The following is a 24,327-nucleotide window of genomic DNA, read 5'->3' as shown; positions in this document are numbered from 1 at the left end:
CCTCCTACTTCTTATATATTCCTCTCACATATCCTTCTCTCTCCCCTTCAGCCCTTTTGATTTATTAGTTTCTTTCCATACGCAGTCCTTCAACTTGCCACTACCACAGGCCTCCCACCTTTGTCACACAAGGCTCAGAAAATAACTTGGCTTCTCCCACACAACACAGCAGCATGCCATACGCAGACATTAATTTAAATTATCCAATATTGGCACACACTATAGCCTCTGTGAGAAACCAGTACAAATATTTTTCCTGTTCATACATTAGACAGCTTCCAGCACACTAAAATTTTGTGCAGGAGGCAACATTTGAGACAATTCTTGGCAAGGTGCATATGCTGCATTTAATAACTGTATGATAAATATAGCATGTAAAATAAGCTTTACAATACAGTGCAACTGCAGTTTTCCCTTCCCCCCCCCCAACCAAAAAGAATCACTGTGAATAAATAAAAAAAAAAAAAAAATCATTACATCAGTTTTCAAATACTATTTTCTCCATCTTCTTAAGGTAACAAGAATTACCTAGAAAAACTGGGTCACTACTTCTTTGTCAGTTGCTTTTCTTAGCACAAAGCATAGAGGACATATTAAGGTTTTGCTTTGAACAAATATTTGTTCAAAATATTTTACCAAGTCCAACATGTATAAAATAAGTATGTATATAACATACATATGGATAAATATATATTTTATAGATAATACCTCTTATGGATATATCTTATGGCCAATACAGTTTTCATTTAGATGAATCATGGAAATAAAGTTAAATGCAATAAAGAAGTTGAGGGGACCAAAGTACCAGCAAGTAAGCAAAGAGACTGAAAAAATCTGAAGCGTTCAAAAATATTTTTTAAATAATCACATGGAATATACACAGTCAGTTTAAATAATTCAAAAAGACTGGGTTTTTTTTAACACATCTCTTCTTTCTACACACTTATAAAAGCTAAACCAGTTCCCAAACTCTTGTTCAAGCCCAAAGAGTTCTGCAGTTTCAGAAAAACTGTATTAATCTAAATACATCTTTGTGGTACTTCCTTAACTCAATAACCTAGCACCTAACATAACAGGCAAACACAGAATAAGAGTTATTTTGCACACCACTTCCCTCAAAGATCTCTCTTGTCCAAGGAAAATAGATTACTGATATCCCATGACTCCTGGGAAGGGCCACAGGCACCACTCCATATCAGTTTTATTTTCTCATTTAGCTCATCTGGTCCCTCCTAAGATCCCAGAGCCAAATCACATCCTCATGCAGAGGTCAGCACATCCACTCACATCCCACTCTTTCTCTTTTAGATAACACGCAGAATCAAGAGACAATTCCTTTTCCTCCTTTGCAGAGCCATGTTGCACACGAAGTTTTATACCCTGACATTTGGCATGCTGTCCTATGCTAAAATTTGGGGGGAGGGAGAAGTCAAGCAGCATGGCTGCGGGCAGGCACGCATAGGGGAAAGCACAAGCGAGCGTATCCACCTGCGGGAAGCTTGCAGAGGTGGGATGCACGCTCACCGAGTTAGGGGCAGGAGATCATGGTTATCATTTGTGGGGGATGGGAAAGCTCCAAGCCAAGGGCAGGATCAGAGGAAACGGAGAGGTATGTCTCTCGGCACACCCACATCCTGAGGCTACCTGACAGACTGTAACCAAGAAAAATAAACTCCTGCTCAAAAGCTCAGTTGCCACACCAAAATATGACATGGATGACAAAGATAATGAACTTCCTTTGGACTACATGGTCACACCAAATAAAAGTAACTCCCTAAAATTAGAAACATTTTAACTTTTAATACAAAGTGTTTATTTTTATTAGAATAATAGGAAATAGTTATTTTTAATATTTATGTCAACATCCCCTTTAGTAAACTCCCATGCCAGTATTGCATTAAGTGCAGTTTTCCTGTTTAGCAATCTCTCACAAGTTAACTAAATGCCTTGCAAAAACCATTTCAAAGCTAGTTTGCAAAGTATTAAAGATAAAAGATAAGCATTAAACAGATGGCGTCTTCTGCAAATCCATCGTAATCTGTTGGTTTAGGTTTTACATTTCTGGTGATAAATTATTTAAGTTCTTTTATGATTATGATTAAACATTAGGATTTGTACTCTCTGTTATGGATCACTTCTATTTTTATTATTTTCACCAGCCTACATTAGCCAAGAGGTGGCATCTGAGCAAAGTGAATTGCTACACTGAACAGCTCCCATGGAAGATGCAAATGCTGAGCTGCAGTGCTCCATCCTCCACCTCACTGTCAGACATTGATGCTCTACTTCAGGGGAAACCCCGCAACGCACTAACATACCAGTCACAGCTCTGCAGTTCATTTAGCACATTCCCTCTTCCAGCTCCATTCCCAAGTAGCTGCAACATTTAGTGTTTCTTCACATGATGCCTGCAATAAGACCTCTTTCACAACACCAACTCTCAAGTCTGAATCAGGCAGACTCCCCAACAGTTAAAGGCCAAAAGACATTATTTGATCCATCTTCCAAATTTCCTTTTCTGATGGCCCATGCACTGGTTGAAAATAACAACTAATGTTGTCAGCTTGTGGGAGTTCAAACAGCGAAGTGTTTTTGCACCTTGACACAAGAGCTCTTAATAGAGCCAACACTCTCCTGTTCTGTACAGTCACAGTGGAAAAAAAACCAAACAACTGGATGTGAATGTCCCTGAACCCAAGAGTTTCCAATCTCACTCAAAGCCCATGTGTAATTTTTCACAGGGGACCTAGCACTGAGACACGCCAGCTTCTCAGACAGGAGGCATTCCTCTGGCAACCCAGAGATGGAAGATTCATTGGCAAAGCCACAACACTGCTCATCCTTTATATATGCGAGGTTTATACTTTCACATCTGAGGCTTATTTTCTGGAAAGTGTAACTGACTGAACAGCTTCTGTTCTTCAAAGGACAACTTCCACTAACCAAATATAAATATTTTCATAAACATACAGAAACACAGACAAAACCAGCCAGCATTCAAATAGCTTCTAAACCCAATGTTTTGCAATCTAAAACCACTGAGACATTTCTCTTACACAGGCACTGGTATGCCCAAAAAGGTAGGGAGGCTGAATCCACAGATTTCAAATGCATAAAACAGCCCACCCATGAGAACAGCTGTGACACAAGGTGCATTGCTGGTGGTGGGACAAACGCATGCGGTCCCCTGTGCTAGCCAGCCCATAGAAGAGAACATACCCACTGCCATTTGGTCAAGCACATGTTTACGTTGCAATGCTGAGCATCGCCAGTCTTGGTTTCTATTCCTGCCCTGAGAGCCGGCAGCAGTCGGGTGCTTACAAAGCAAAGCAACAGTGCTCCTATTTGAGTGAACGAGGCTCCATCAAAAAGCATCATCTGAAGCAGCAGCATCAGTCACAATCCCTCCACACTTTTCATGTAGCTTTTAAGGGGTTACTCAAGGTCTACAGAGCAAAGCTGATGAGCGTCACTGATGTCTGATCTGCCACATTCATTCTGAAAAAAATAAGTATGTAATGAAATGCAAGAGACTTGATTCTTATGTCAGAGGCCTGACATCTACTCCCAGGTCAGCCTGAGGCACCATCTCTCACTTTCCTGTTCTTTGGCACTGCTGCATTTATAACTAGCCCCCAAGACATGAAAACTTGGTTTGTAGAGAAAGGTCTGACAGATGTCAACAGCAGTAAGAGAGAAGGCTAAAACCATGCAGTCCACTTTCCGTGACGCCCATTTGTGAAGCTTTCATCCACCCTTCTCATTCTCTGTTCTTATTGCTCAAAAACTGTGTGGTAAGAATCTCCCCACCCATTCTAAGATCTGCAGCAGAAAACAACGTCAGATCAGGGAGCATGGGAGCTGCAGCTCAATTCTAGAAGATGACAGATATGGCCCACATGAGGTTCAAATGGTTCAGCTAAGCAGTACAGACATAGCAGCATGTTCAGGCAGACTGCGCCGTCAGCGGCCAAGACTATTTCCATCCTAACGCCAACTCTGCTCTGGCATCCCATGATGATTAGAAATCACTACCCCACAAGGAACAAGAGAGTTAGCTAGTGTTTCTACAAGACCCCAAGTCCTATGATGCAGCAAATGTATTAATATACTGACAAGTATTATTCTGACTAAACTCTCAATTTAGGGCTTGACTCCAAGTGGATCTCGCCAAATTAGTAATCTCTAAGCCACTGAGACTTCAGCATAAATTACTGCTAAGTTCTCTTTACAGTCTTAGCAACAAACTACAAGCAACTCGCAGAATGTCAACCTACTACATTTTTAATAACAATTTCTGAAATTTTCAGAGTGATCCTTGCCAGCAGAAAGTATCTCCTCCAAGAGGCTTTTCATTAAACCCCATAGAACCTCAATAAGACGGCCAAATCTTGATCTCACAGACAGCAAAGGTAACATTCCCAGCAAATTTAATGCTGCGTAGAGTTATCCATTAGAGGTTTTGATCCAGCAACAGTTCCCCTACTTTAAAGGGTGAAATCAGCATAGGGCAGAAATGCACCACTGGAGAGAATGGTCTGCAGCACCATGGAGTGCAGGTTCCTCAGGCATACAGCAGACACACAGATAAGGCAATTGTCATAGCTCTGAAACAATTCCAGTAGCTATGTTACACATATATAAAGCTCAAGTTCGAAATATGCATTATAAATAATCCAAGGTCTACAATTCTAATCCATAGTTCAAACACACTTAGAGAAATAAATATTAATCTTGATTCCCAAACCTGCTCTAAGAAAGAAGACAGCAAAGCATTTTGGTACTTATTTTTAGTAGACATAAGGAGACTACCATAGTTTTAATCCATCAAAAATAAAATTAAATAATATTGGTCCAGACAAGCAACATTAATCACCAACTGAAGTTCATTCAATGAGATAGCTATCCCGAAAACTGTGTAATATCACGAGGACAACTTTCCAGTTCATTAAAAAAATAAGAATCTGTTTCCATACTTCTTATCCATTCTAAGCAGGGCAAGAAACCATTTCCAACAGTTCAGATACAAAGTATTTATAGTTCTGCAAGCTAAACTGAAAAAAGGTCAGTTTGAAAGCAATCAAACTAACTATAATGAAAATATAAACCAGGGCTGCAGTACAGTTTAGCAAGTCCTGAAACTCTCACAGAGTCTGGATGGTGCAGAGACAGAGCTTACCGGGGGGGTTCTTCCGTTCAGAGGAGCCCACCCTCTCCAACTCTCTCCATCGCTCAGATAAAGTGTGGCCTCCGCATGGGCAATTCAAGCAGGCACTTGAGCTCTCAAGTACCCGGGGATAGCCTTTATACCATTCACATCTAGTACAAGGGTCTGGGATTTTTTTATTCTGACTAGCTGAAATATACCTGATACTTTTCTCCCTTTTTCCACTGTGGGCTTACAGAAAATGTCCCATTGGTAGTAAAACATAGCTGCTAAAAAAAAGGAATTAAAAAGAAAGAAAATTACTGGCTTTGTGAGTAAACATGGACAAAGAATGTTCCTCCCAAAAGTGTAATTCACTACTAGTGCTGCTTCTTGCCAGTGTCCTAAACATGAACGGCAATTTCTCTTCCTATAAATCTAAACCTGAATCGTAACACGGAAACGTTACAATGTAGCTGTTTCTCAATGTTTTAAAACACATGAAAGGCTCAGCAGCTTAGTTTCCTTTCACACAACACCTGCTTGGCTGCCACCGGCTCCGCAGAGGCATAGGTGTGCGCGAAGCTGGAGAGGAAGTCATTTACACGTAGACCCTCTTCTCATTGAATTATCGATACAATCTTATCTCGATATCTGAAACCAGCCTTCGGAGGCACTGTAACAAAACATGTCAGTCCCAACTAAAAAAAACGCAATTAAAAGGGGATAAATTTGGAAATGCACGTCGCTACTATTTAATGAAAATATCAATTCAAAAAACTAAAGGTAAAAGGGTCTGAAGAAAAAAAAGAAGACGCTACAACACAGGCAACGAGCTACCGAGAGCACCATTTCTCGTCACCAATCGCTCTTCAACATGCAACTTCATCGGCCGCACGCAGATGCGAAGGCCAGCTGACAAGCGCTGCCACCACCGCTTCTCCCGCCCGCTCCCCCCCCAGCCCCCCGGCCGGGGCAAGGCTCCGCGCCCTCCGCCACGCCAGCCCGCCCTCCCACTCCCACCGGCACCGACCCCGCTCCTTCCCTCCGTCGCCGCTTCCCAAGCTCCCGGTCCCGCCGGCCTCCCTCCCCCTCACGTCTCTAGGTGCCTCCAGAACAACCAGGAGCAAGAGGTCGATTTGTGTCCTAAGCTGCCCGTATTCACTATTAGCGTACGCAGAAACGTTGAAGTGCTGGCTCTGGGACTGCTGCAGGGAGCTTCTCCTCAGCACAGCCACCCCACCGTGAGGGGCCCGCGGGGCTCCGGGCGGGGGGCGCTCGGGCAGGCTCCCGCCCGAACCGCCTCCCGCCGCAGGCAACCCGCCCTCACGGAGGTTCTGGCAGCCGCCGGCCCGCGGCTTCGGCCGCGCCCTCGCCCCACCGCCCGGGACGCGCCGAGCCCGCGGGCCGGGCGGCCGCACGGCGCAGGGAAGGTGCCCGGCGGGGGGCTGCCGGGCCGCTCGGGGTCCGGCCCGCCGCGGCTCCGGCTGACGCGCACCGCCCTGCGGGAGCGGGCCCGCCCTCCGCGGCGGCGGCGGCGGCGGCGTGGACCCGCGCCGGGCGCGGAGCTCCCAACTTCCCGAACCCCGCGGTTCCACCCTCCGCGCCGCCAGAAGCCGCAGACAAAGCACGCGGAGAGCCCCGCGGGCGGCGCGGCCGTCGCACCTGGGACATCTGCGGGCGCAGGTTGATCTCCTTGAGGTTGATGGAATGGCTGCGGAGGTTGTTGAGGAGCTGGCAGAGCAGGACGCCGTCGCGCAGCGTCTGCGCCAGGTCGAAGACCTGGGCCGTCTCCCAGGTCACCCGGTGGTTGGGCGGCAGCACCTTGCAGCTGATCAGCCACTGCCCGCACTGCTTCCAGGGCTCCATCCCTGCCACCGCGCCGCGATGCTGCGGCCGCGGCGGCCCCTGCTGCGCCCTCCCGACGCCGCCGCGGCCGGTCCGTGCCGTGCCGCCCCGCCCCGCGCCGCCCCCGCTCCCGCCCCGCCCCGGGAGGCGGGACCCGCCGGCCGCCGCGCCCGCCGCCGCGCACCTGTCCCCGCGCCTCCGCGGGCGGGCGTGAGGGGCGAGCGCGGGGTGCGGCCCCGGCGGGGGGTGCTCCCCTCGCCGCACCTGAGGCGGCATAAACAGAGCGCCGGCCGTGTGCGGGACGTAGCTGTAGCAGGCGGGTATATAAAATGGCATCACGTCACGCTCTGGTTTATTTTCAGTCTTATACCCACTCATTACGAAAACAGCGAAGTGCTCGGAGGAGGGCAAAGCAGCAAGCGGTCAGGCATTATGGAAGATGCCCCTCTCGACCCTTTCCAGAAATGGTAGGGAAAAGATCGTGGCGTGGCATTGTTTTCCCTCCCTTCTACCCTAAAACATTTTACACTGACTCGGATTTTATTTGCACTTCAATTAAGTTTGGGAAAAAAAAAAAAAAAAAAAAAAAAAACAACCCAAAAAAACCCCAACAAAACGCAATAGCTTCCACCAAGCATTCAGGCAGCTTCAAATTAAAAAAAAAAATATATATATACATATATTCAAGTGATTTTAAGTTACTAAAGGTGTCAGAGTCCAAAAATAGACAATACAAACACCAGAGTTCACAATACCCTCTGCATCTGCATTTCAAAAGCTATTATTTCCTTTGGATTTCTGAAGCAGTGCTAGAAACTTACTTTCTCAAAAAAAAAGTCACTTAAAAGGATACAAAAACTGGTTTTTTCTCCTCTGTTAAAGTGTTTATTTAAAAACAAAAAACAAAACCAAAAAAAAGATAAATCATTTTTAAAGTACTATTAATGGATAATTTATGGGGGAAAAAGACCCACAGTCCAGGATGTAAAAGCCTTCTAACAGCAAAGAACTAACATGACTATTCAAGACAGCCCACAACTATCCCTGGTTTTCACATCTCCTCTGTTAAAAGCCTCACACTTGCTGCTTTCTGAGCTCAGAATAATCCCACAAATGCTTTTAATAATTTCTGAAAGAATTAATACAGAAGCTCTGGGAATTTGTTTCAGAAACTGAAACCTAGCAAGCAATTTGCCCATTTCAGTAAGCTTAAAATGCTGCTTCACTTTTTTACTTTCTTAAACAGGTGATATATCTGCTATTCCAGGCCTTTTCCTGAGCAGACAGTGGTATTAACTTCGAGTCATGAGTGCCAGGCTGCAGAACATGCCACAGGACAGCTCCCCACTTGACATTGCAATCAGCCAAAAAGAAAAAGAAAACATGGCCCTCAGAAAATAAAGGTTTCCAGCTTTGACCGGACACGGAGGGAGCTCACAAAGGTGCTCTGTACAGGTCTGGCCTGTCAGAGCAGGAACACATTTTAACAGAATATAAACTCCAATTAGCAGCAAGTGGTCTGGCATGAATAAGAAGATTCAAAGGATTGGTGGTGGTGCAGCCGAGGGTCAGAAAAACCCTTACATGGGAGAGCACGACTTCAGGTTGAGTTGCCTCAGCCACGCTTCCTTCCCTGCTCTCAGCAGGTCCCTCCTGCTCAGTGGCTACCACCAGGCACCAGCCTCTCCCGTTTATCAGGAAAGATGCAAATTCTCTATTTAACCACCTCAGCCCAAACACTACATCACCGGTAACAGGTACCTCTGCCTACTCTGAGCAACACTGTGACTGAGAAGTTTGCAATGTAAACATGCTATCAAAGTATCAGACTGCCTACAACCAGGCAGAATGGGAGAGAATTTAATTCCTAATTTAAATCAAGAGGGACTGAAACTAACAGTCTGATAGTCTGTTTCACTAACAGACTGCACTGTGATTGTTTGGTTATCATCATCCACCAAAATGAACATCAGAGCAGTTTGATCAAGAATACAATAAAACACTGTCCTGTGGTAACATATTTTTTATCTGTGACAAGTTGAACGTGAAGTGAATAAGAATTTGGTCGCACCCACAAGCTATCCACTCTCGGATTGGCAACAACCATAACACCGAAGCAAATGCAGAAGGCAGAAAAAATATATAGATAAAAGAAGCAGAAAAACATCCGCAGTATGTTATCCACATCCCCACTTCAGCTACCTCCAGCCAGGATCAGCGGTACAGCACCCCAAGAGCAACATGAACTGTTGGGATGCCTTTGCAGGCATGCAGAAAACCAAGCATTGTTCTTATTCATAAACAGCAAAAAAAGCACTTCAGGCTCATTGCTCAAATGGATCTAATCTTTTTACACGGTTTAACAGAAGCACTCCAACACTCCTTAATCCAAACTTTACATCCAAAGAGTATGTATACTTTAAAGGTGGTATTTGGAATTCTAAATATCTGAAAAACCTATACTGCAGTTTTAAATCATTTATAAGTCATAGGCTGTTATACTGCAATATAAGAACTCAATTTTGTTCAAAATATATAGGTTTGTTCCTCTACTGGATCTCACATAATCAACTAAGTCACATTCCTCCAAATGGAAGAGAATCTGTGTATCCACATAAATTCCAGAAAATCAGCTCTCTACGGAGTTATATGGTTGAGAGAAGGGAAGGGGCAAATGGATTCACAGCTGAAATTCATGGTCAGCACAGCCTTGCTAGAGCAGAAGGCTGACTGCTACTGAGGTTCTGGAATATCTGCACATTCACTTTCCTTCCCTCTTGCAGTACTCTTCACTTCTTCAGCTTCCTACGTTGTCCACAGTCATGTATTGGAAGGGGTTCAATTTTTCCCTTAATCCTAATTTTGTTTGTGTTCTAGAGCTACTTTTACACCCAGGTTTTTTGGGTTTTTTTTGCTGTTAATAGATACAAAACCCAGAAAACAGTATAGCTCAAATAAGTACTTCAAATGAGCCAGCTGCTGAAGACATACTGAAAATTTGATCTATTTCCATCCTGTTCTTCTCCTCATACTATAAATTGCTTATAGATCTGTCTGGTTGGAGGATCCTCTGGATTGAAAGAGGGGACAGTGTAAAAGTCACCTCAGTCCACCTCCTCCAGTTTCACTATCACAGACTGATATTCATGAACCTGGCAACTAGGCCTCAGTTTAGATTGCTCAAAAGATTGAATGTACGTCACATACTTTTTTTCTTAACACATCATTAAGTCATTTGCTAAAGCAGTTTTATCTTCAGATTTTTGTATAAAGAAACCAGTAAAATTTTGGACATACATTCCCACTTTCAAAACACTGCAAAGCAGCAACATAAATACAAAAAGAGAAATCTCTATTAAAAGAACAGCAGCCTGAAGGAGAGTTGTTCACCAAGAGGCACCCAAAAATAGCTGTTAAATGGTTTTCTCTCTTTCCAGGAGACAACTGTCTCCTTACTGAAGACATCATCATAAATTTTTCTTTACTCTTACCCTGTGCTACATTTCCACCTCTTTTCTTGTTGCTTTTTTTTCCAAAAAGAAACTAAATTTGTCTTATAAGGGCACATTTGCAAGCTTTCTGAAATAATTATTTCCTACTGTCACCACACTTGCTGTGTTTAAATTACTTACATTGCTCAGGTTGGGGAAAATATACAAATGCAATTTAAAAATAACGACCATGCAAATATACACATATTCCCTCTTTTTCAATTCCTCTTGCAGGTATAATAGTGCCCATGAGCCCTAGGCACAGACCCCTTTGTGTGAGGTGCCAAACAAGGATAACAAAATGGTAGATCTCCTCCCAAAGAGCATTGCTCCTCACTTCCTTTTCCTACTTATTCCCTTACTCTCCGATGGGTTCATCTGTTCTGGCGCTTAAAGTATTCCTGTCTTCTGACGATTGCACTTTTTAATGTTACAGGGAGAAAGCGGCGCAAGCCCGAGCGAAGAACTGCCCTCATTCATGGGTACTAAAGGCCCGCATCTTGGCTGAGCCAGCCCTGAGCTCATGCTCAGCACGTCTCAATTAGACCAACTTAATTATACCAGTAAGAAAATTCAGTTACATGCAGTCTGCAAGCGAGCAGGAACATGCTGTCTTGTGTCTCAGCTATTTGTATCTTCCTCCCACTTGGAAATGCACTGGGCTACCGTGGCTCCTGGCCAGAAGTGTCCCTCAAGCTGTTCTCTTTTCTGCTGGATGGGAATAATAGGGAGGTGGCCAGAGTCCAGCATTTCTTAAGTGGCCTGCTTATCTCACAGTAAAAGTAAATGAGGGTATGATTGCTGACCAGAATTCTTCAGTAACTTCTGTCTGCCACTGAAAATGAGTATCAACATGGATCGAGATCTCCCAGATGCATCTGGCTGCATCCAGTTTCAGAATTACTTTGGGAATTTTGCAGCAGAAAGTGAAAAAGCAGTGCTACTTTTAATCAATTGCTTATTAATTATTTGTTAGTGATATTGTAAAAAGTCTTATACTACAAATCAGATAGGCTTTAAAAAAATAAACATTTTAAAATAACAGTCCTATCGGAATTATCAGCTGAGCACTATATTTTACTTCAAAAAACTATTTCAAGTTTTCATGGAAAGAATCATAGACAAGAGACCTGAAATCTAGATTGAAGCACTGAAAACAAAAGAAAAATGATAAAAAGTAAAATAATAAGCTGGGAGGACGCATAGAACTGAGTGGAACAGGGCTTTGTATTGAATTTACTTTTCAACAGAGACCTGAAAGATGCAGACAACTTGATATATAATGGTATAGATGATTATAAACTGAGAGGAATTCTAAATGCTAACATACCAAAAGAACACCAAGATACTGTTTTTAGTATAAAATTGCCTGAATACATAAAATGCATTTGAATGTTTCAGAAGCCTATTCAGTGATGCTGCAAGGAAAGATGCATCTAGACCAGTCAATGTTAAAATAAGACATTAAAGCAGTCAAACAGACTGCCCAGCTCTAACAACTACCTACCAAATAATCATCTGAAGCCAATGTTTTCAACCCTTACCTCCCCTGCCAGAAATCTCCTTTTCACTGAAGTCAACAGAAACTTGCCGCATTTTATTGGGTCCAGAATCTTATGCCGAATTCCTAGAATAGGACATTTGCTTTATAGAAGCCCAAGTTTCAGCTTTCCAAAAATCATTCCTACAAAAGGAGTAAGCTGATGATGTGCCACCTGTCTGTGCTGAACAAAAAGGGAAGCAAGACTCAGCCAGCCAGCCTCTTGCCTCATGCCAGTGGTCAGCCACGGCATTTATCATAAGGAAAACATTTAAGGTCAGAAAAAAGAAAGGAAGTTGTCATGTACTACTTCACGTATTTTAACCAAAATATCAAAAAGGCTGGTTTCTTAAGAACCCAAGTGACTTGAAACAGTAAATAAAATCATAACCTTCCTCCTGTCTTAGTAGGTCCTGTTAAGTTTTCTTTGACATTTTTTGACACCTCTAAGCAATATACCTGTTTCTTACCCCTTTCCCCCAGTTCATCTCCATTCCTTACTTTCCATATGTTTTTCTCAACAGCCTGATGATGATTTTTTTAATACCGGATGGCACAGTTACAGGATAGCAAAACCTCCCCTCTTCACTCAAGACAGAAGGAAAGGAGATGCCAACAAAAATCAGGTTTGGGGTCCCAAAGTGATATTTTTATGAAAAGTCAAGGTGTTCAAGTGCATATAACTGAGATATGAAAAGCTAGAAATTGGCACAAGTAAGACCTAAAGCAAGAAAAAGCTGTTTTTATGTTTTCATAGTCTACCCAGGACCTAGAACCAAGAATCCAGAAAGATTTTCCTGCATTGTTGGAAGAAGGGATCAATCACTGAAAGTGTGACACTTGCAGGAAACTGTGCACTGGATGAGGTCTGAATACATGGAAATCCAGGAAAAAAAACTTCACATGAAAATAAAAAAATCTCCTCTCTACCTAAAGTTTGGAAAAACTGAAAATTGCCATGCATGAAATATCTACTCAAACAGTGAAAGAGTATCTGGAGTAACATTTATAACTGTATTACTAATAGAATGCTTATTTCAAAATTAGTACTATTAGACAATTTAATTTTTCATATCCTAAAGGCAAAAATTACTATCAGTCTCTAGTCTCATGCTGTGTTAACTGTTATAATAAATAGGGCAGTCACATATAATCCCTGAGACACTGTTCCAGTTTTCCACTTACAATGTTAGATCTGTATTTACATACTAATCTAAGTTTGCTAAATAAAGGTTTCCTTTTATGCTTACAAGTCAAAAATATTAATGATTTTTAACAACAAAACATTCAAATTTATTTTTAGAGAATTCAGCAGGCAAAATATTTCTAAACACTTCAGCAGGCAGTGCAGCTTCATCTCTAATGTTACCCATACTTGTCTCACCTCAAGAATAAAGAATATAAATATTTCAGAACATTCTGCTACCTACTTTTTTTTTAACCTTTCATAAATGAGTGTACTTGGGTATTGCTTGTCTAATGAGGCTGGGCCAACGCTAGACTGAAGATCAGTAGAGGCTGAAGAGTTAGGGGACTCTTTATTCAGCCCATTGGGATAGAATTTGCAGTAGCAGGGACAATGCTAGCTTAGGGCCTGAAAGTAATAGAGGCCATGAACCTTCGTCTTCAGGTCAGAAAAATAAGCCATCACAAGGTCAGGACACAAATTATCAGAACTGTCCTCTGAATGTTGTGCACTTCCATTTCTGCAGGCTCAGTTTTAGTCATGGTGTGAGACCCCACTCCCCTGGGTGCCACGAATATTTCTTTTATTCTAAAAGGAACTAGATCTCAACCCAAACCTTTAACTTTAAGGCCTATGATCCCCACTTCAACTGAAGTCAGTGGTATCTGTGGCTGCCAGTAACCTGGGTTATAAAGCTGTGTATCCAAATCCCTGTTAAAATAACAACTAGTAGTATCTTAAGTCATACCACACATCATTGACAGGCACGACAATGACAGAGAGGAATTATATTCTATCTTGAGACATTAAGTCCCACCCACTATGCTGATATCAAAACTTCCCCAATCCTGATGGAGAAATATTACTCTTGAGATAAAACTATCCAAGTGAAATAATGAGTTAGAAATGAAAATACTTAGATTCAGATCTACTACATAGATTAATGTCAGAAACTAAATAAGCTGCTCTCACTGTATTAGAAATAGTGGTAGGCATCTGCCAATTTAAAGCATTTGAGATGTACCCATCTTATGAAAGTAAGAAGTGCCACACACCGGCAGCATGATCCTCATTAGCTGTCCCTCTTCATGCAGCAGTGGAAAGCTGACTTCCATAGTATCTGAATAAAACAAAGAGCCACACAAAGAAGTTCCTTAGTGGTTCATTTAAAGTATGTTACACCTTAAAAGACTCTAAAACTGCTAAGATAACATTTATGGAGAAGACAGAAGTTGCTTTAGTAGCAAGGTGCATTTACAGCTTAGGTTTACGTTCAGCCAAGGTCAGAGTGGTCCATGTGGCAAACCCAAGTTGTGAAACTATTTCACCCTCCCACCTTGTTTCTTACAACACTATACTAGGACTAAAATAGGAGTGAAGGTCCATTACTGGCTGCATAAAGACCAACAGCTACCTCTGGCTTATCTATGAATTTGTATTGTGCTCTGTGGGCCCTCATCTCACCTTCAGGAGAGTGAGGGATTGCCAGAGAATGGCTCACTCAAGAAATCAGAGCTGGCTTCTAGTGTACAACAATAAAGAAACAATACTCTTTGATAGGATGCAGGTTATGTTGAAGGCACAGAGACAACATAAACACAACTTGCCTTAAAGACCTTGCTAAGATAATATGAACTTCAGACCAGTAGGATTACTTTAAGCCAAAGATATGACCAGCCAAAGACAGAATCAAAACAGATCTGTCTACTAAAGAACTGATTTAGTAGACAAAACTGAGGGAAAATGCACTATCCGAGTACCCCTTAACCTTCCTCCCATTTTTGTTCTTCTGTGTTTCCTGCAATCAGGCCTTCTTACATCACTGCAACTTGTACACAAGCTTCAACCAAAGAAAACAAAGCTGAACTTTAACACCTGTATACCATACTATAGCACTTTCCTCATCCTGCGTAGAAAACCACTTTACAAAACAGCCTGAAAATGCAAATAGCTTAGGTAAAATTTTAATGGCATAAAGGCTTATATATTATCAAAAGTTTTCATATCCAAATCAGATAAACTGATGAAAAATATTTTTTAAAGGACTACAAACATGCCTGCAAGCAACAGAAAAACAAAAGTATGACCAGCACAAATTCCTCCCCAGCAAAGCCAGCCTGTCAGCATGAACTGCAGCAGAATCTGACACCGCAATTGCAAACAAGATATTTTCCCTCGCTGCAAGGGAGAGTTGTTCCTACTAATCCTTTTCTCAAATAGCTGCAGTTATATTGCCTCCTTCATGGGATTTACAAGCAGGGCATACAAATGAACACAGACTGAATTACAGGGTTCAATTTGTTGGCTTTTACTTCCCTTTTTCCCTGGGAGGTACTGAAGGGCAGCCAAAGCATGGGCAGGGGCCAGGCAAAGGTCTGGCAACAGAGAAGCTGCGCTGGGATCCAGGTCCTGGAGCAGGAGCCAAGTGTGAGCAAGTAGAAGTACCAAGCACCAGACTGACCACCAAGACCCCCAGAGGCAGCAGTACACACCCCCTCAGTGGTGCATGGCAAACCCACCAGCCAGCCCCAAAAGCCAGCCTTTAGTCTCCTGGGTAACTAATGGGGACCAGCTGGCCCAGCCAGAGCTTAACTGGACAGAAAGTCCTCACCAAGTTATGCTAGACTAAACCTCCTCAAACAGGATTCATGTAGGCTTACAGAGGTCTCTTTTGGGTGTCTGGGTGAATATAAGTTAGGTTAAACTTGTCTGAAGGCTGTTCTTGAAGTGTTGTGGGCTGCATAAAACATTAAAGTACTGTAAACAAAAGCAAAGCATATATGTGTACATATATAGAGAGGGAGACTTCACTGATCTCATGCGCTTATTAGTTGCATTAATCAAGGCGATTAGCAAGTCTCCTACAAATTTGTCTGCCCTGCTAGTTTGCCAAGATCATCTTCATATGGAAATAAATGGGGGGTTTGTTTTTTCTTCAAATACTTTTTGTGTTATAAATGCAATTAAACAAGGATTTGTACTGATCTGGAATTATGCAGAATGATGGGTACTACACTGATAATCGATCCCTTTAACTTCACCAGGTATGAAATTCCCTGCAGCAGGAGACAGCACAAGTAAGGACAGCAATCACTCAGGAGCTCTTGTTTGCAGGTGGTGCATATGCAAAGAGTCTGCCATGAATCTGAAAAGACAGAAGCAGGTTTCAGCCACCCGAGTGGTGAAATGTGCTGTGTTTTAGCACAGCTGATAAGGTGCTATTCAGCTGCTGTTAAACTGGCTGAACGCTGCCTTACACAGCAATTTCTGATTACGAGATCCCCACCTGTAGCTCAGAAACCCAGCCAGGTGTGCAAGGGTAAGAGAGAGAGAACTTACAAATTCACTAATCTGAGAGGAAATAAAATAAATGGACACGTTTGTGGACACAAATGTCCACAAAATAAATGGACATGTACAATGATATGCTTACAGTGTCATTTTCCTCTGCAATTAAAAATTAAATAAATATTTTCAACAGCATGACCAGTCTACCACCGCTTTCTCCAAAATTAGAGTGTGGAGAATGTTGAGGTGTATAGCTCTAAGTGAACAAGCTCCTTTTCTGGGTAGCAACAACATTGGAAATGTTTGGCATGGCCTTTTCCCCTTCTTTAAAACATCTCCTTTACCACTCCTGGGTGGAAGCTCTGCAGCACAGCCTGCAGCCGCCTGTCCGTGTGCCTGCAGCCAGCTGGAGCCACAGCCACTCAGGGGCACGGCTCCTCGACGCCTGCTCTCTGCCAGCTCCAGGTCACCAGCCAGACAGCACACGCCTTTAGGGAGAAAGTTTAGCAGATATCAGCCTCCAGTTGTGCAGGATTATATTCTGACGATGGTCTCGTTCTGGTCTTGGCTGCACACTGTGGGATGGTATTTGAAGTGATGAAGGATTAGCCGACTGCAGAGCCATATTGGCCTTTTGGATGTCACGTTTCTCAACAGCAAACACAAAAAATGCAGGACTGGAGAGGTTGGTAGTCCTCTGCTGCAACAGTCACCATACAACAGGCCCAAATTTCTGTTTAATTTACAATTAACTAGACTTTTAAAATATTTCTGGGCATTTAAGAGGTGTCTGTTTGAATTTGTGTTGGAATTTCAGTGTCCATGAAAGCAAGTGTCTGAATTTTCTTCCTATTTTCAGAAGCGGCTCATGGAGTTTAGCATAAATCTCAGTTCCCCCTCAGCAACCTCACCCAGCACGTGGTTTTTGTAGGGGTTTGGGTTTGTTTCTTTTTCTGGGGGGTGTGTGGAAGACTTGGGGGGGAACACCCAGAAAAACTCATTTAAGTGACACCTTCAAAGCCAGGCAGTTAGGTGACTGGCTGCTCAGCCATGTAATTGTGTTATGTTCAGGGCCCACTGCTAATGATCCCTCTGTATGCGTTAAGGGCACTTCTAGATACTGAGATAAATTCATCCCTGGTGAAAAGTGCTAATTTCAATAGAGTTATACTAGGCACGAATTTGAGTCACTACGTCCTTTTAAAATGAGCCTATTGGGATTAGTTACAGGAATGCAGTTCAGCTCAGATATAACAGCAAAATCAAGGCCACTGTTGGATCACAATTACAACAGAGAAAAACAAATGTCCTAACTAGCTGCCAATCAAACATATGAAAATGAATAGCAACTGTAAGTATTAGCTATTTGTAACAGCATGCTCATACTTGGACCTTAAACAATCTGGAAGCTCAGCATAATGGTTACTCTAAAAGGGGAAAAAACCCCAACATGTTGATAATAGTTGTTATGAGACAGTAAGATTTTAAGCAGATGGTAAAAAGTGTCAGTCTGAGGCAAAATATAGATTTCCCTGCCGTTGAATAATTAATGAAAAACTCCTTCCCCATTATAGCCACTGTAACTGTGTGACTGAATAATCTCCATTTAATAAGGCCTTGTGTGAGCTCAAGTCACCTCTTACAATCAGATATTTTTTCCAGGGCCGAATTCTGTTGTCCTCTCTCCCTCTCCTGATCCCTTTCCACAGGACGAGTTCTGTTGCACCTAATCAAGCAGAGCTGCCAGTGAAAGCAATCAAGGCAGTTTGATTTAGCAGCGCAGCCTTTATTAGAGAAATCCTGCCCCCACTGTAGTCGGTTGGAACCTTGACATTGACTTCAGCCATGTAGACATGCCACGTTCTCCCTTTTAATTGGATTGTATCCTTCTACTGGTTTACACCAAGACAAATGGGAGTTTTCTCAGAAATAATTTTCTTTTTGGGAATTGGAATACATTAATTGGAAATGTTTAAATACACCTGAACTAAAAAAATAAATCATGCAACCAGCCCTAATTTCAGGGATATTATTCTAACATTCAGATTTTTCTTATCATGTCAACTGCCATGAACTACTGCCATTATGTTCTCGCATACATTTCATAACAAAATTGAGGCTCTGGGAGCCTAAGCAGCCAGAAAAAAAGAAGCAAGTCAGATAAAAAAAGGGCTTTGCAAAAAAATGACAAGGAAAGGAGGTGGTCAGAGACAGGCACAAGAGATTACACCCTACTTTATCACAGGCTGAAAGACAAAGCTGATGTGGACAAAGTGATGGGGCAGGTCATGACAGGCCATTGGAAACCAGCGGGTCAATGCCGGGCTGCAGTGCTGGCAGTGCACAGAGCACGAGCAGAGTACCAGAGGGCAATCGGAAAGGATCACTGGGTTACCTCTGAGGGGAAAGCTGCTACTTCATACTTTCTCTTAACGAATGCACTTAGCTAGGGTATTTGTCCCAATGTATTGAGTTTTGTCCAACTCCAGCACTAATAGAAACTCAGAGCAGTTGTCAAATTCTCTGCGTACTCGGAGATTTAAGACCCAAAAGTCACCTCTGTCTCCATGGTCAGGGAAGGCAAACCCAGAGAGCCACACTCTGCAGGCAGAGCGGAGAGCTGCCAGCTCGGCAGAGCCTCTCTAATACCTTTAGCCTGTGCCTCTTGGTCTCCATCGCTGCCAGGGCTTGCATCCCTGTCAGCTACAACCCTCAGGATCTCAGGGAATCTAGCTGTTCTCTGGGAAAAGAAAATATTGATGACGGGTGAGGACTGAGTGGTGAGGACTGAGTGCTGAGGACTGCTCACATTTCTTTACCACAGATGAGGTCACAACTAAGGGGTTTTTAATGCAAAGTTATTGGTTTTTTGAAACACGCTACTATGGCTTTTCATCACCAGTGAGGGATGGCTGTGGTAGCTGGAGGGAATGCATCATTTGCAGCGTCAGATCACTGCAAAAACGGAAAAGAAGGTGACAGCCGTTATCATTCACTTCTTGTGACTTTGCTACATGAACTTAGCAGTGTAGCCCAGGTTACTACATTAAGCTCCTGCTCGTGCTACATCAAAGGTTAGTAACCAGAGAAATGGAAGTTAAATTCATTTGTGTTCATGTAGGGTGGGCAGATGGAAACCAGACCTCTCTCTCCTCTCTCTGCTGCCTCTCAGCTCCAGGGCGAGACCCTGAAGTCCTGGGACACTACAGCCACAGGAGAGCAGCCACTTCGCTGGAGCTCACCAGCAGAACCGCACAGATCACTGGTTTATGGCAATAAATGCTGGTGGGTGAGACGAAGCGTCCATGGTCCCTCTTACATTCACCTTAGTTTCTGCAACTAATGACAAAACATGATTTCACATCAGTGGGCATTTCATTCAGTCCATGCACACAAAAGCCTTTCACCACGGCAGAAATGTAACTTGGAAATATAAGCATTAACCACACTAAATTTTTAGTATGGCTGTCAGAGTAGTGTAACGATTCTTCCTATTTGCTGCTGTGAGCCAGGTTCTGCCTGAAATGAAATCTTAAATCTTCACTTCGAGATTGCATGCTAGCAGATTTCTTTGCATAATAGTCACAGCTTGCCTTCAAACGTGTGCTGCATAAATAGCTCAGGGAAAGGAAACAAACTCAAAGTCACACTTGTAAATGATTTGATCATGCTATTCAGTGTTTGCCAAATTCTCTCATCTTTCTACAGACAAAAAAAGAGGTTTCCTGATGCTCTATAATCACAGCGAATTTTTTCCAGAGAAATCCCAAGCTGACAATCCACATTTCCTTGCAAGGCACAGCCAGGCGAGCAAAAGACATCTGATACAGGTGACTCTGAACAATGCCAATGCAAAACAGGTAGCTGTATCAGTCTCAGGGAAATACCAGGGTATTTCTTATAGGTTGACTGCCTTCAACTTTCTAAGAAGGAAAAGCATCTGATTAATGTTGCCACAAGTTAACAGAAGTAAGACCAGGTACTTATTTAAAAATGAAAGAGCAAAGACCAATGCAGGAGTTCTTAAAAATCAGAAAGCACAGAAACCTCTGGAAATGGCTGTGGAGGAGGAAGCCTTTAAAGTGCCACGCAAGTGTACTCCATTCAAGTAAAATGTCATTTAGATAGTAAAAAACTAAACCAATTATTCTAACAAAAAGTAAATAAATGAAAATTGAAAATATTTAAATGCAAGGCCAGGCACTTAGCTCAGAGATAAGGGTTTGTCCATTATCTGTTGGGGCACAGGCAGTTTTTCCTGATGTGTGACAGCATCCTTCCTCAGCTGAATTTGCAGGGGAGGCAGAGATGCTTTTGTCCATTTGCATGTGAGCCAATTGCATCACACAAGCCGACTGCATCTTTGATACATGATCTGCCCAAAGCATCAGTGACAACCTATTTCCAACCCTTGCTCATTATGTGTATTTGGTGTGTTCCTGGCGTTGTTCAGCCCTGCCAAGTGTAACACTGGGTAAGAAACAGGGATCACTTTCCCTTTTTGTGGTGCTACCTTCAGCTTTAAAAGCACATTGATTCAGTAGGAACAACAACAAACAACTTGGGTAATAACCTGCAACCAAATGTTGCAGACAACAACCTTCACATGAAATTTTCAGCTACAGCACTAGGGATTGCTCAAGGAGGCTACAGCTAAGAGTGCCCTTTCTCCGTGTTGACCACGCCATCATTTTAAAGTGCTGTTCAAAAAGACAAGTGGGTTTTTTGCCCACTCTTATTTGCCAAAGTTAGTTAATGTTTCAAAGTGAGAGCTACAAATTTGCAAGTTAATTTAATTCCTGCCCCTTCTGACCCTAAAAGCTCGTCCCTCTGGGTACCACTGGACACCTCACCAGCTGCTGAAGCAGAACTGGTGTCCGCAGCCTCTGCACAAGCACAGACAGCTATGAGAAATGTACATCAGCAGAAAATCAGCTTCTTTGATAAAGGAGTGCTCAAAACATTAGGAATAAAAGGTTCTTGTTTAGAATTTAGGGAGATAATTGTTTTTATTGTCATCACGAGCCTTTTTGGATATTTAAATGAATCTATTGATGAAGATAAAGAAAGTGCTTCTTGGGAGATACCAGCTCTTACTTTACATTAGTTATCATCAGAAACTGTAAGAATAAGGGGTGGCAGGTATGACTACAAAGGAAATGAGTGTTACATTTGTATATTTTCCACAGAGAAATAACCTAGGAGCCTGCAGAGAACTGAGGAGAGAGGCACAATGCTCCTTCATAAGATATTGTGATGTTTTTTCTAGCTAAAATTCTTCCCAGACCCAGTATATTATGGTAGATGAGCATATAAATGTGCAATTTACCATTTCATACTGCACTGTTTTCCTTTTACTGACTCACACCTGATCGTCTTTGCAAACAGACATTATACTTTGAATCTTGGGGTAAATGTAGAGGATGAATTGACAACTTGGGGATGTGTTTATTAAGCAATGCAAAACATCTGCTTCTGTCTTTCAATACACGCTTTACTTATTCACAGGAGGCACAAATTTATATTTACTTCACAGTTACACCCACCGAGCTACTACAACTATTAATGCAATTAGGATATAAGCTGTAGTGCAGGGATGGAGCAGTTTCCTTAACTACCAAGGTATTCGGTGTCTGTAAAACCCCATACGTCTGATGTCTCCAGAGTATGTTTGTATGCCTCACCATCTCAGCCAGCAGATCCCCCAATAGCTATTTTCTTTCTACCTCAAAGATATTCTACTGTTATTAAAAAATTGTTAGTCCTTCTCTGTCTGGAAAGTCTGATTATTTATAAAATGCTATGAAGGATGTGGTGCTTTTCACAAGTTGGTACTGTCCCTCTACTAATGTGCTGGCAAACAGAAAAAGCATATGTGAGTGCTAAACTTCAAGGGCAGCAGCAATCCTGCTATGTACAGTGACTTTAGCAAAACTCTCTTAAACTTTATTATTAGACTTCGAGCTCTCACGGCTCCTTTTACCCATCTGCTCAGTTACTGCACATAGATCTTTACCCTTTTTATGGCTGAAGCGGCTTACAGAGATCTGGTTTCATCACTGACAAGAATGGAAGCTTAATAGTGTTAATATCAGTTCAATACAAAACAGCACATGGAGGGAAGGAGAATTAGCTAGCTGAATTATTTTCATTGACCATCACATTACTCTCCACAGCAATGATATAATGTCGTGATGCTATAACATAGCAAAAATCCTGCTTTCAACACCTTCTTTGATCCCCAACGCTCCGTTCCACTATGGATGCCAGTATGGAAATTCCTTCAGTTGTGGTATTAGACATAACAGAAATGTCCACCATAGAAATGCCACTCACGCATCTTTCACACACAGAAAAAGCCACTGCTTGAGCGTAAGAGGCTGGTGCAGCTCCTGCCCTTGCCCCGGGCGTGAGGCTGGCACACAGCACTGGTCTGCGTAGGACAAGATGAAAACACAGCTCTGCTGCTGAACAGTTTTGCGTGGCTACACCATCTCTCATGCACACACCACCGATCTCCTAGGAGGGATAACAGCACACAAAGGCAGGACCACACCTCTGCATAAGCTCCTCTTAACTTACAGGCATTCAAATTGTCCTGCTCCTGGTGCAATTCTAATGGGTGGTTACACAGCAATACCTGCCTGTGGTCTAGCTGTACTCCTCACTTTGGAAAACAAAAAAACCCACCACAAAACCCCCACATTTTTTCTTACTTTAACTCTGACAACTAGAGAGCTAGGATTAAAGGGTTTCTACAGTCTGACAGTAAGTAAACAAAAGCAACCAAAGAAAAGGTAATATGTGTAAAGCTAATAAAAAAGACAAGCTAAAAGCACATATACTCACGATTTCTTACAGTAAAGAAACACTTTCTTTTCAGTCATGAAATAACATGAATTCAAATGATTTGGGCAAGCGACCATCTTCTAATAGGCAGGCTGCATATTTAGGACTTAAACCAGATTGAAAGTGAAAATTATGCTAAAATCATTGGGGAATGTAAATCCTTGTTTAATTGACACTGCATGAGCTGCCAGGAATAATTAATAAGGCTAAATTTAACTGCTCTGGCAGTATTTCCCTTTCAGATGCAGATTGTTTTGGCCAAAGCCCAGGCAATCTAAGGCAGGTCCATCTTTCCAGTGCTGCCAGGGAGGGCCAGAGCTGAGGGAGAGGTGAGCTGGGTTTCTTTCTTCAGAAGAGATGCAACCATTTTGTGTACAAGGGTGCTGAAAAGGAACTCCTCTGCTATAAGGTTCTATTTTAGGCTGAAAACTCTTTTCAGCCCAGCTGCAAACCAGTGAAACCAGATGAAACCAAACAGGCAGGGTTACCATTCTCTGTTGCGCTTTGGTGTGTGAGCTCTCGTTGAACTCACGTGTTCAGCTCAGGAAGGAAAGCAAACGCAGACACCATGCGGGCGAGCGGTAGAGGGTGAGTGGTGCTACCCCACTTCGGGTGCAAGAGAACTTGGGTTTGTGAGATGTAAAGAGGCGAGTGACCTTTTTAGCCCAGCCCAAAGGTCTGGCTTGCTCAATTTCCTGCCTTTTACAGCCACGCGGGGGGAAGAGCAGAAGAAACAAGTATAAACTTGTTAGCCCCTAATTTCATTTTAACACCCTCCTGCCAAAGCTTTTCCTGTGAGAAGTTCAGATATCCAGAATAATACTGTCATATTAAGAAATGAGAAACAAATTGTTGAAAAGGCACTGGGATCCGGGCAATCTAACCCGACACCTTCTGCTGCTAAAAATAGCTGCCCCTACCAAAATCTGCCCGAGTTGCCACCTTCAGCTCTTGAGGTGCAATTAGTGCATTCCTAAAT

The 24,327-nt window shown here is 42.7% G+C and overlaps 1 protein-coding gene across 5 annotated transcripts in view; it reads right to left on the bottom strand.

Moving 5' to 3' along the window:
- Positions 1–7,086, bottom strand: part of VAV3 (vav guanine nucleotide exchange factor 3) — a 178,583-nt gene extending 171,497 nt beyond the window's left edge. For all 5 annotated transcript variants that reach the window (XM_049808220.1, XM_049808222.1, XM_049808221.1 and 2 more), the window contains exon 1: positions 6,812–7,086. In XM_049808220.1, the coding sequence (XP_049664177.1) occupies positions 6,812–7,015 (204 nt within the window). In that variant the 5' untranslated portion in view covers positions 7,016–7,086. The remainder of the gene's footprint in view (positions 1–6,811) is intronic.
- Positions 7,087–24,327: the final 17,241 nt, after the last annotated feature.

Source organism: Accipiter gentilis, chromosome 8, assembly GCF_929443795.1.
Source record: "Accipiter gentilis chromosome 8, bAccGen1.1, whole genome shotgun sequence".
Classification (NCBI taxonomy): Eukaryota; Metazoa; Chordata; class Aves; order Accipitriformes; family Accipitridae; genus Astur; species Astur gentilis.
The sequence above is the reverse complement of the archived record's forward strand: the minus strand, read 5'-3'. Positions and strand labels throughout refer to the sequence as shown.